Source organism: Pangasianodon hypophthalmus, chromosome 16, assembly GCF_027358585.1.
Source record: "Pangasianodon hypophthalmus isolate fPanHyp1 chromosome 16, fPanHyp1.pri, whole genome shotgun sequence".
Classification (NCBI taxonomy): Eukaryota; Metazoa; Chordata; class Actinopteri; order Siluriformes; family Pangasiidae; genus Pangasianodon; species Pangasianodon hypophthalmus.
Window position 1 is genome coordinate 7,480,928 of NC_069725.1, and position 13,522 is coordinate 7,494,449.

General features: G+C 39.2%; 1 protein-coding gene across 4 annotated transcripts in view; it reads right to left on the bottom strand.

Moving 5' to 3' along the window:
• Positions 1-2,947: 2,947 nt before the first annotated feature.
• clstn1 (calsyntenin 1) overlaps positions 2,948-13,522 on the bottom strand; it is a 37,274-nt gene continuing 26,699 nt past the window's right edge. For 2 of the 4 annotated variants that reach the window (XM_026920763.3, XM_026920762.3), the window contains 12 exons: positions 13,042-13,290; positions 12,295-12,416; positions 11,279-11,441; positions 10,870-10,920; positions 9,732-9,889; positions 9,354-9,502; positions 8,876-9,102; positions 8,179-8,349; positions 7,849-7,994; positions 7,530-7,665; positions 6,889-7,073; positions 2,948-6,284 (listed from right to left, as the gene is read on the bottom strand). In XM_026920763.3, the coding sequence (XP_026776564.1) occupies positions 6,090-6,284; positions 6,889-7,073; positions 7,530-7,665; positions 7,849-7,994; positions 8,179-8,349; positions 8,876-9,102; positions 9,354-9,502; positions 9,732-9,889; positions 10,870-10,920; positions 11,279-11,441; positions 12,295-12,416; positions 13,042-13,290 (1,952 nt within the window). In that variant the 3' untranslated portion in view covers positions 2,948-6,089. The remainder of the gene's footprint in view (positions 6,285-6,888; positions 7,074-7,529; positions 7,666-7,848; positions 7,995-8,178; positions 8,350-8,875; positions 9,103-9,353; positions 9,503-9,731; positions 9,890-10,869; positions 10,921-11,278; positions 11,442-12,294; positions 12,417-13,041; positions 13,291-13,522) is intronic. The other 2 variants (XM_026920764.3, XM_026920765.3) reach the window with 1 other exon arrangement.

Sequence of the window (13,522 nt, forward strand, 5' to 3'; positions counted from 1 at the left end):
TGTTGCAGCCCTCATACAATAATACTGACAGTATATTTAGGTGATGAGGCAGCTAATGGGCTTTGATTTAGCTTGTGTGGAAAAAAAGGTGTGTCAGTAAACCACATCCTACCACCTTTTGTTCATCAACATCTGGAGAGCACATCGTCACATTCACCAGGACAGAAACATGGGCCACTGGATGCTGTAGATAAAACCACATAAAAAGCTCTCGTCACCACATCTTATAAAATTTATTCCCACAGGGAAGACCTCAAAAACTCATTGCCACATTCTCCCACAAAAAGGCCCCTTATTTTTAATAGTTTGTATATACATCTGACCATCACATCCATAAGCTGCTCTTTCCCAAACAGTTGCCACAAAGTTGTATGTGCAGAGATGTACAGGATGTCTTTGTATGCTGCAGTATTGTGAGTTCCCTTCACTAGAACTAAGAGGCCCAAACATGTTCCAGCATGACAGTGTCCCTGTGCACAAAATGAGGTTCATGAAGACATGGTTTGCTAAGATGGGCGTGGAAGAACTCAAGTGGCCTGCACAGAGCATAATCCCACCTCCACTGCACACCTTTAGGATGAACTTGAATGCATTGGTTGGTGTAGTAAATAAAATCTCAATTTTTTTTTTCATAATTTGTCCTTTCTTGTAATTTTAGGAGATTTTGTTATGGTTGGCTGGTTCATCTCTGGTATCGTTTTACTTGTTGATACGATGTCTCTGAGATTTTTGATAGTTCAGAGTGAGCTACACTATGCTCAGAATAAAAAAGAATTAATTTTACCGGTGATATTTAAGTTCAAATCACTACGTACAGTATATGGCCAAAAGTTTTGAGCGTCAAAGTTGCCTCAAAGTTGGAAGCACACAATTGTTTAAGATGTCTTCATTTCACTGGAGGGACTAAGGGGCCCAAACAACTAAGGGGCATTGCCAAGGTTGGAGTGGAAGAACTGGAGTGACCTCCAAAGAGCCTGACTTCACTAATGCTCATGTGGCTGAATGGGCAAATCCCCACAGCCACACTCCATGATCTAGTGGAAAGCCTTCTCAGATCAGCGTTTTGTTATTATAACAGTAAAGGGGGCCTTAATCTGGAATAGGATGTTCAAAAAGCACATATGTGTGTGATGGCCAGGTGTCCACAAACTTTTGGCCATATAGTATAATTCAAATTAGCAATGAGTCAAGTTTAAAGCACAAACTGATAAAGCATCAAACCAGCAAAGATTTAGTTCACAGTCTGTTGATCTAGAATAAAAATGAATTAATTTTACTGCAGAATTTCAAAGTAATTGGTATTCAAATTCATAAGATAATTCAATCGAATTGAACCAGGAGTCAAATTTAAGGTACAATAAAATGGTCATGTTCTTGATTATCCCATAAAAATGAATTGATTTTACAAGAAAGGTTTTCCAAAGAAATAATTTGTCACTGTTTTATCTATTTTAGATTTTGTCAGAAAAAGTTTATTAGGTGGATGTGCAGCTATAGCTTTTCACCTATAGCTATTTCTTTCTAGGCTACTCATCGAGCAGTGTCCATGTTTTAAAGTGCAGAATGGAGCTAAGGTCACAAATGCAGGACTATATCCTCAGGCCGACAGAAGAAGGTGCAATGCTTAATAAGAAATGCTTAATAAGCGATGCTATTGAAATATTGAGAGAACTGTTTTTAAACCATAGTTATATTGTTAAAATATGACATGCAATTACATTGATTTCAGTTATAGTTTTACGTTTCATGTTGTTTGTTGCTGGTCTGGATCTAATGGTCCCATTAACAGCAACAACAACAAGAGGTTTCAGGAAAATGGCACCTTTCTCGATTTTAATTTGTTTATGATTTCATTTTTGTTTACGAAGCAGCACAAGTCCAGGTCCATGTACTTTTGCATTCATTCATTTTTCTATTTTTAAATCTGAAATCAAATGTTGGGAAAGGCCTCTGTTTGGTTTTGTGCCTTTTCATTAAAGGCTTAATTTTGCTTTCAGAAAAAAATATGATTATTGAAAATAAATACATTATATAATTAATTTTTTTTTTAATAACAGGCTATTTTTATTTTCAAAATTATTGTCTATCATAGATTGATAGATTGTCCCCCCCCCTTTGCTATAAAAGCCTAAGTAAAGTGAAATCATAATTTTACAGCATACAAAGACATTCTAAACAGTTGTGTGCGTCCAGCTTTGTGGCAACAGTTTGGGGAATTCTCACGTATGGGTGTGATGGTCAGGCGTCCACATACATTTAGCCGTAGAGTGTGTATACAGTCTACAACAATACAGTCACCTGCCATAAAGTCTACCGGCTCATTTTGACCGTTTTTCTGACTGCTTTGTTTGATACAGGTGTGTTTCTGTCACAGTGTGCAAGGTGCACCCAGAAGAGTGAATATCATTAGCCAGGGTTTCCAGGTTTTGAGAAAATTTCCTGCCCAATTACATCTCAAAAACCACACAAAAGACCTGAAACTTACCCAGGAAATTCAGGTGCAATAATAACTGTGCGGAGCTAAATGAGCATGCTTCCCTGTGTAACATCTAGAAAGGCAAGCAAATCAGTGGAACATCAGCACATATCTGTGAATTGGGGATATATGAATGAGGACTTTATGAAGATTAACATTTATATGGTGGGACTCCCCACCTGAGTTCAGACATAAAGCGCACAGTAGCTACAGTACTCAAGGAAATAAAAACTTTTACATAAATTACCTCTGTAGTCAATTAGTGTGAGAACTCACAATATTTTTACTATTCACAACACACAGCACAGGATGTTTTTCAGATATTAAGGTAATAATACCAAATCTGTTATTTGACCATAGCTTTTTTCCTAACCATGCTGAATATTTTATATCTAATCCCAAAACAACATACAGAATCTATAAATGTTAAAAAGAAAGAACATAAGGAGAAAAAAACAAGGAGCCTGAAACTTAATTCCATCTCATCATCCTTTATTTTGTTCATGAGCAAGCACCAACTTCACCAAAATTTGCCACTGAATGTAGAAAAGTGAATGAGCATGAGGGCAGCATCCAACATTTCTCAACTTACCTCACCTTCCGTTTAAAAGCAAAAAAAAAAAAAAAAAAAAAAAAGGAATCTAATAGTAGACAATGCCATTTGCAAGATGTGATTCAGTAGTAGGCCTATAGTTTTCATATTACTATCTGACACTGAGATCAGTACATGAGATCAACACTCCTACTCTCACACTCCTCTTTCTTTTTTATAGGCTGAACGTGGATGCTTAAGTACATGGAGCAGAATGTAAACGTAAATTTATTGATGAGCAAAAAATGACAAACCTGCTCAGAAAAAATCATATATTGTTCTGTCCTACATGTAGATTAATGTTTTTGCTGGAAAGACTGACCCTAACAGCCTTTTCCAAACAATTTCCATTCATTCAAACATGGAATGGTCTGCTTTCATCCAGTGACTAAACAAATAAACAGAGATAAGTGGTTGTATTAAATATAAAATACCATATAAAAGTAAAATATTCTGACAGATCATGACACAATTTGAGCAAGAAATCTGTGTGGGGTGGGGGATTTTTACCGGTTCTTGTGAGTTTTGTGCTGCCCTGTGTCTTGGTTAGGAAATCAGGCAATAAACTTCAAAATGAGCTTTCACTATTCACACATTGTTAATTTCATACCCACATACACTGCCTAAAGAATTTCAATTATATACATCTCTTTAGAGGTGGATTTCCTCAAATATGATTTAGTACAATATTTATTCATGATACAATATGGATCTACGCTCTCTACACATCAACATGAACACAGGACACCTATGCAGGACAAGTAAAACAATCATAACTGATTAAAAACTAGCTGTTGACTTCAATTACAACAAAAATCACTTTACTATAGCTGTACAATCCTAATCTTATGCCATTACAAAAGAAGAAAATGGCCACCAGTTAGGATGGTGTGGACGAGGGGTGTGTTAGTTACGTTAATGTGCAGTGACGGGCGAAAGGCACTCCCAACTCCACTAAATAAACCGTGGACTGCAGCTCAGGTCTGAGCTTTTTCCGAGGGGAACCAGTTATCAAAGTGTGATGAGAAACAACAAAAAATTTCCAATTAAGGGAAGATTATCGGACACTCCAAATCACTCTGAATGATCTCTAACTGTCCTTATCAGCCAGTCATAAAAGCAGAAACTAAACTGGACTAATCGTGACAGCAGTAGTAACAACAGAACATAAGAAAACTTTTGGATTTCAGCAGTAAACAGAAAACTTCCATGCAAGGAATAAAGAAAACCACAATCTAAATAGTGTAACACTTCACCCAAATCCATTCCCTCTACACGTTAACATTCTCCTTACCGCAAATATTTAACATTGCTTTCCATAGCCTTCTAGCTGAATCCACAGAGCCTGGCCTTTATACAGATACAGGAAGGCAATAGACCACTGCTTCAAGAGAAATAAAATGGACGAATGACCTGCAGACGAGCCTGCAGAGGTCTTAAAACCGTTGCCTGAAGTATAGAGTTTACCAGAACACACCTCCGTATACAATAATTCTTAACGGTTCTTAGCGGCTTTTTTTTAAGCGTACCCGTCAATGATTATATCAAAACGTAATTCCTCAAGCGTACATCTAACTGGATATTCCAATAAAATATATTCTGAGACTGGAATGACCGAGCAGCCAGTGAATCACACTGAGTAAATCAAGCAGAATTATACACCAAAGAATAAATATCCCAAATTACATTTATGCAACTGACTGGAGTACGGGAGGATCGGAGTATTTTCATCCATCATGGCACTTCCCAGATGTTATGAAGCTTAAACCATCACCAAACTCCAGAGGCTCCGTTTGTCCAAGTTACATCAGACTGGCTTGATCAGAAGGGGTTATGACAGAGTAGACAACGTTACAGGAAAAAGTACCACTACCACTCCAAGATGGCTTAAATGCAGAGTGTCTAAACTGTACAACATACAGTACCATTTAAATGTATAATCATCACCTGAACATGATTATTCAGAGGGTCCAAAGTATAAACCTCTGTCCAATAGTGGACTTCACAGAAATTAAAAACAACAACGCCTCAAGTTGTAGCATTTGCACCTGTGCAAGCCTAAATTAGCCAATTTCACGCCCGCCCACTCTGTTAAATAAAAAAAAAAAAAAGAAAAAAAAAAAAAAAAAACACCACCACCCACCTCCAAAAGACAAGACAAAATAAGCAACACTTTGCCACAGAAACCTCAGCCTCTGTCATGGGTTTCTCTCTCTAAAGCGCACAAGCACGATGGAAGAGCTTTGCCAAATTTTCCAAAACATGCTAGAGCCTCTGTAACACAAAAAATGTATTCTACAGTGGGTACTGCAGTTAGATACTGGACACCATGGTTTCATCATATTTACAAAATATCAAAAAGCAAGGTTCTTCTACACGCATGACTTTGCAAAGTTTCATGCACTATAAAGAGGAGAAAGAAACATGGACCAAGAAGAGCAAGAAGCATTATCAAAAGCAAAGAGGCAAAACTTCTCTTTAAACTTCTGTAGCAAACTAATTCCAAAATTTGTGTGCAATATACATAAAATCATTCTCGGTTTTAATAACGTAACATGTAAAACAAGGAAAATGGTGCAAGGCTATATTGTTACAGAGCTAATAAAAAATAAAATCTAGGCCAGGTATCCCACAAATTAAAAAAAATATATATAATAAAGAAATAAATTAAAACCTTAATTAGCATTCAGCTATTACGTGATAATTATACTACACTGAACATCACCACTAAGCTGACACCAGGGAAGCCTTGGCCAGTGGAAATTAAGCTGATTCCGCAACATCCGTCACCACAGACACTAGTTATATATGTATTTGTAGGTATATATATATATGGATTTTGCTTCGAGGACCTTTTTGTTTTTACTCATGGCTCCGTAGGTGGGGAATCTGGCAAGGAAAACTGGGACTCCCCACTGGTGGAGAGGTGAGACAGTGAGTGAGTGAGTACGTGGGTGGAGTTTTGTGTGTGTTTGTGTGTGTGTGTGTGTGTTATCAGAGTGGTGTGTGTGCTCGGCAGCGTCAGTAGGTCAGAGTGGAGTCATCCCACTCCAGCTGCTGCTGTCGGTTGGTGCCCTGCTGGTCCTCAGGCTCCGCCCCCTCCTCGTCCTCGCTGCTCTCTGACTCTGCGCTGGTGATGTCGTCTTCCTCCTCGCCGTCTTCACTCTCCTCTTCCTCATCCTCCTCCTCTTCGCTGCTGTGCTGATCCTCATAAGTCTTCTCAGAACAGGAAGAGAAAGAAGAGAATGATAAGGAGCGATTTTTTTTTTTTAATACATGATGCATAATGCATGAGCACTTTTCAGCGGATTCATTTAAGAACTCTTGCTGCAGGATACACAAGAATTGTGCTGAATGCTGCAGTAACAGTCAAGAGTAACTAGTACAAATCTGCCTTCTGTATTCAATACCGTTTTTCCACCCTGTCATTTGAATTATATTTTTGCTTTTGTAAGTGTTGCCACAAACTGTTGCTGCTGCAAGAATACTGAGTGTTTCCATAACAACAGCCTGGCATGAGAGAGAAAAACATTCAGGCTTCATGCTGTTCTGGCTAATTAGCTGGAAATGTAAAAGTAGTGACAACTGATACTTCAGATCTCACAGCCAGAAATGGCCATAAAAGGGGTTCATTAATATTAATAATCAGTTTTGTTTTACAAGTTTAATTTGCTGTATTCATTCAAGCATATGTTTTTGTATGACTGTTAGCTGGATATGATTGTCATCTATTCATTTATATGTTTAACAAGCTATTAAACACAGTATTATCTACTCCAGACCCACAGGTTAAATCTGTTGCATATACTGTCCCCTATACCTCCATAGGATTGACTGTGATGGTGAGGGCAGAGTCATCCCAGTCCATCTCGTTCTCTTTGCCATTCTCCTGGTCCCTCATGGTGCGCTGGTGAGCGGCACGGATCCTGAACACTCCCAGAATAATCATAAACACCAGGAAGCTTACACACACCACGATGACGATTGTGGCAGCACTGGGGACAACTATGAGCCAAGAGAGAACAAGACAGAGCAAAGGAAGACATGTTTAGACACATTTCACTTCACAGCTTTCAGTAATCTGTGCCTACTGAGGACGGTGGATAAAGAATTTTCACTTTAGAGTTACAAACAGCCATCGATAATGCATAATCCGTCAAACTGCACCATGAAAAGAAAGCAAAAACAATCCTTTCCATGTCTGCTAAAGATTACCAATTGCCTTTAAGATATAGGAAATCTCACAATAAAAAATAAAAAACACAATTTTCAAAAATAAAACAAGGAGATTATTCTTTTGAGTCTTGGATTAACTGTAATAAGAGATCAGTAATATAATCTATGACCCACATTGTGTGTAATGGAGAAGCCTTTTAGTATTCTGAATGCCTGCATGGAAGAGAAATGTTGAACAGATGGAGGATTGGAGGACAGCAGGATGCAGGGATGATAAAGCCATACCTGAAGCTTGATGTGTGTTGGCCAGGTTGTGTCCAGTCAGGTCCACTGAGGCATGCTTGACTTGGTTGATGAACTGAGGCTGATACATGGCATTATTAGCATGCTCAACTGGGTTAGCTGTGTGAATCACATTGACCTGAGAAAACACACACAGACAGTATTATAGAGACCATTTTACTCCAATTCAGCTGGAGCTGGTGCTTATTTACAGACATAATTGTAGGACATCGACATCCTGTGGTACCAATATGATTATTTTTTCATAATCCAAACAACCTGAAAAAGCAGTAGTGTGAAGACTGTGTTTGGGTAGCCTTACCTCGACCTTGAAATCATTGCTGATGTACCGGCCATTGAGTTCTGAGCAGACCAGCTTGAACTTCCTATCAAACAGAGCCTCTGTGTGCCAGTTTCTGTAACGGATGAGGTGCAGGACCTGCTCATAGTTGGCCATGGTGTTTACACCTGAACCCAGACAAGAATAAATCATCAGCTAGAAAACTAGATTTAACAGGCAGAAATTCCAACTTAAAAAAAAGCTAAAGAATAATTCATACTGTGACAATTATTACAATTACAATTAGTGAACACCTGTCAATCTGTATTCAATAGTTTTTTTAGATGGAATACACATTTTAATGAAACACACCAGTGATGACCATGCCCATGTTGGAGGAGCTAATCTCCAGGCCTCTCTGCTGAACCTGAGCCAAATCCACCTCCAGACTCTCGTGATTTCCATCCAGATCTTCTCCAACTACAGACACTTCACACGTGTCCAGGTTATGCATGATCTCCTCAGAAACCACAGACTCTTGCACTGCCAAAGACATTTTCATATTAATACAGCTCCATTGCGCTTTCTTTCTCATTTACAATGTTATGTCAAATTTAGTTAAAAGTAATCTATTACATTTTTCCTATTTAATACGAACTGAGATCATTAGGAATACTTTGCAAGTCATACAGTTAAACATTACCACTCACAATGATTAATAAATGTAAAAACATAAGCCAACAAAAATACTCTTAGACTTTTGCTGCTATTTTGCCACACAGAGAGGCATCATTTATTTCCAGAACATCACAGGCTTGTTAATTCAGTGTTTTTTCCCTCTTAGAGTTAATTAGAAATCTCTTGAAAACATTACTCTAATCTGGCTTGACCTTAGGCACATATTCCTTAATGTATGTTCACTTCCTCTCAGCACAGATCTGGCGGATGGCACAGCTTTAAATCTGCCATTCCTCTCTCCTATAAACCCCTAAAACCTTTCAACCACTCTCACTCTTTCAATCTCTCTGTCTATTTTTGTCTCTCTTTTTTTGTGGCTGTCGTAACGTACCCGTGGGCTCATCCTCTCCCTCAACCTCAGCCTCCACCTCACGTGTGATAGTGCTGACAACACGCAGTTCAGGGAACAGCGTCACACCCTCAGTGCTTTCAAACTCAGCCGCTCCACGTGCAAAGTGGTCGATTCCACTCAGGCTGATCTTTGGCTCCTCTGGCTGAAGGACCATCACATAGCCCTCTGCATCAGGCACCGAGATGCACGTTTCCTCGTTAAAGCACCTGAGCAGAACAGCACACCAAAGCAAAGGAAAATATTAACCTGACCTGCACTACATATAGACATGATGCTCTTTACTATACCCAGAAGCTGGTTAATGGGACAAAGCATGAAAAAAAATAAAAGAAAAATGTCAACTTATGAAAGAAATCAAGTTGAAAAATGCAATTTAGACTAAATTAGCACTATTATTACTGATTTATTTAAAACAAAAATCACTGCATTGAAAGAGGAAGGGCTGCTGAATACTGACTTGACGGTGGTGGTGACACGCAGGTGGCGTATTCCTGGTGTGGGGAACTGCCTGGAGTTCAGGTAGGAGATGTGCTGCATGACTTTCTCAAAGCTCTCAATATCATCTCCCTCCAGAGTTAGAGAAGACTGATTGGGGTTAAAGTCCACCTGCAAATAAGAAATGAGTCAGACTCACTGAATCACCACAGCCAATCCTTCAAATAAATCTAATTTCACTGACATTTACTTATTTGTCTCAGAACTATTCAACTGAAAAAAGAAAAAAAAAAACAGCTCTCTGGCATTTAGCTTGTGATGTTAAATGAACACAGAGTCTTATTCTATTCTGTTTTTACCTCTGTGCTACATCAATAACAGACATGTATAAGGCTCACACCTTCACAGCAGAAGCCACTTCCTCCGGGAGCTGCACATCCAGACCCTCCTTACACGTGTACAGGCAATCGATCACCTTCTTATTCTCCAGTTTACCAGAGCGGATCATGAGTCCGGCCAAATTGCCACGGAAGTACTGGGTCATGTGAGCGCTGCCACCTGAATAAACCAAGGAGATGGAGTGAATGAATAAACTAATGAGATGGTGAAAAAGCATGTTGTCTTTTGCTTTTCATCTCCAGGGGCTTAAGCATGCTCTGCATCTTCATATACACAACAAAAATGATTCATGCAAGTTAGTATGGCCACTCTGCTCTGCTGGGTCACCAGAGAGAAATGAATAGATGAATACAGGCCTGTAGCCTCATGCAGCTCTGCCCTCTCATGTTGAGCATAATTACTGTGAATTATAGAGATAAAGTAATGAAAAATGAATGGAAATGAACATGAAAATGGGTGAAATAAAACATAAAAATAGGTTTAAAAGTTAACTATACTGGACATGCATAGCTAGTGTGTGCCAGACGAAGCAGCTTTGCCTAAGTTGAATCACATTTGCACATTATCTTTCCGTCGACTTATACGTGATGCATTTGTTGCTCATGTTCTTGCATCCATTATAGCTGCATTTGAAGGAGATTGTGAGCTGAGGCAGGAGCTGTGCTCTGTAATTTGACACACTGAAATATTCCAACACAGCTCTGTAACATTAGGGTCACTCAGCAAGATATCAGAGTTAAGACCTTCAGAAGTGCTGCTGGCACAAACAACACTGCAACACACAGCAGGCAACGCTGTGCAACACTGTTGGTATGAGAAATGCAAAACACTACATGCAAGCTGTATCTGCTGTATGTATTTTCAACGCATCTCCTGATCTGCAGGAAAATGAAAATGCTTGGCTGGTAGATAAAGAGAAAGAAAATGAATAGTAGATAAGAGCAGGCAGGATGTGTGCCACAACATCTGGTCAGGATCGCCTCATGCTGGAAATGTTATGCAAATAGAAGCTGTGTGTGCATCCAATTCTCACACAGCTCAAGTCAAGCTATTTTCAGCTGTGCAAGGATTGCATGTATGAGGTGTTAATTCATGAACAAACTCTCATATTCGTGCGATTAGGGAAAGATTTATGCAACCTGTCAAAGGCTCTGAGCCTGCCTCTGTGTCATTGTCATGTCCTGAGAGGTCTGTGGAGGTAAGACAAGAAGAGTGGGGAAAGACGAGGCCTTGCTTTAGTTAGGAAAGGATTTTTATAAGATCATGCATGTTGACTACATTTGACTACATCAGTCCAGGACTGATAATATTTTATTCTCTTTTTTATTTTTTTTTTATTATTTAGAAGTTGTATCTGCTTGGCAAGCAAGAAACATATTAGTGAGCTAGTTTATGGATGCGACCTGCATCCACCAACTATCTCAACTATACTTTGTGGATATAAGTCACATTTACTTGCAACAGCACAACAATAAAAATGGAAAACCTCTAAAAGAAAGGCTGAATTATTTTGCCAGTAGAAAAACATCATAAAACCAGTGACTGTACCTTGCCAGCAGGCACCAATAGTGAGCTGAGTTTCAATCTTGGAGGCGTGGAGAGGGTAATCCTCCGTGACCAGGAAAGGCTCGAAGGAAGCTCCATCCACAAACAGAGACACGGCAGGGAACTCGATGTTCAGCACGTAGTGGTGCCATTCTTTATCACAGACCTGAAAGCAAAAAGCAGATCAGCTACACCATAGAAAACACAAATGTTTGAAAAACTGAAAAAAGTTTTATATATATGTACACACACCCACACACCCACAGAGTCAGGTGCATAAGTATTCGGACAGTGACAGTTTTTTGTAATTTTGCCTCTGTACACCACCACAATGGATTTGAAATGAAGCAATCAAGATGTGATTCAAGTGTAGATTTCAGCTTTAATTCAAGGGGTTTAATAAAAGTATTGCATTAACCGTTTATGAATTACAGCCATTTTTTTTTTATACAGACCCTCCATTTTCACAGGCTATATATATAAAATAGCACAAGTTCACAAATATTTTCATTTCTTCTTGCCCACCCACTGTTTTATGTGCCATGTGAAAACATTTTGAACAAATTCTTCTAAAATAAAAGATATCAAAGTCGTACAGACTGTTACAAGATGCTCTGATGCTTTGGAGTTTATGATCCATCTTAAGAGTCTCAAAATTGCTCTCTTTCCTGGGATCAGAATCATTCCTATGTAAAATATTCACTTCTGGAAAGGTTTCTGTTTAGATTTAAAAACTGCAAGCTATATTTCATGTAAATTCTGAGTACAAATAATGTCCTGACTTTTCTCTCACATTCCTAAATCTGCTGCCATTTAAAGATTTTTTTCCTCATATATGCAAATTGACGGAGGGCGTGTAGCACATACTAACCCTTCTATATATAAATTAGTACAGATTTACATACTGAACAAAGAATCCCATTCATTATTAACCTGCAGAACTTCAACTATATATGTACATTAACACACATGCATGTAGCAAAAATTAACAGTTGCTGAAAGCATCTTTGTTGACTTACTTGGTCGAGTTTCCAGTGGAATTCAGCTGGTTTGTAGTTCTCTGCCTCGCTCGGGTCCTGACGCAGGAGCAGCACCAGACGGCAGTTGTGCACATACAGGGAGTAGTGGTGTCTGTTCATCTCTGTGGAAGACAGCAGCACAGGCAACATGCTCATGTTCTTAGCAATTATATACATTTGTGAGTACACATAAGTACACATTTATAATCACACTTTTTGGATTTTATCTTTAGCCAATCACGATATTAACACCATCCTTATAACCAACTCCTGTGTCATTTGGTACTGAATGAATAATTTTGGATTATTTGTGAACTTTTGCCTTGTGCCAGCAGGATGGAAAGGCATTTACCACTCCAGTCAAATGTCCTGTTTTCTCTCAAATCACAGCACAGCTGCTTCCAGTATACAATGAAATCTACCTGATATAATCCCTGTTGCATAAGCCCCATGCCAGCTGATAACATTGTCTAGCTTTTCTCTGACATGGGACAAGGCTTTAATGGCCACCAGACAGTAAACCTGCAGTGGAACCCTCTAAACCTTTTGCTGCCAAATTGTGGGTTAGTGCTGTTTGCGACTTTGTGTGTCACGTAATGACCTTGTGTAAATTACAGGGGTGAAACAGGCAGCTTAATTCTCAAAACATCATCTAAGACAACACAATACATATCAGTGCTAAAGTATACAATAGACAAACACCAGTCTCATCATAATTGTACATTGTTAGCTAAACGCCATTGTTACCTGTCTTATCAGAGTTGCAGAGGATGGTTTCTTTCTCCCGGCCACCAGGTCCATGCCTCATCCACACTGAGATGGTGAAGGGCTCCTTCAGGTTTGTGCTCACCACACCATCAGGAACCTTCACAGCCTGAGTGCCATTGAACTCAAAGACCTGGTCGCTGTCATGGCCGTTGTCAGTGGGCAGGCCTGCGGTCCAGTTGGTGGCGCTGCTGGGAGAGGGCAGCAGCTCCACAGTGCCGGAACTGGCACCTGAATATAGCCAGAACATAGAGATTACCCACAGTGCACAACGTCTCACTGAAATCAACTGCACAGCACAGTTCAAATCTGCATTATAAAGGCAAGGACAAATATGTTTCTAGACCTATAAAACTGTAGACCTACACAATGACACCAAGCATAATAACATAATGCCTGACATAAACTAGATTATTTTTCTCAAGAAAAACAAACAAGCTAATTGTTTCACAATCATCTCATT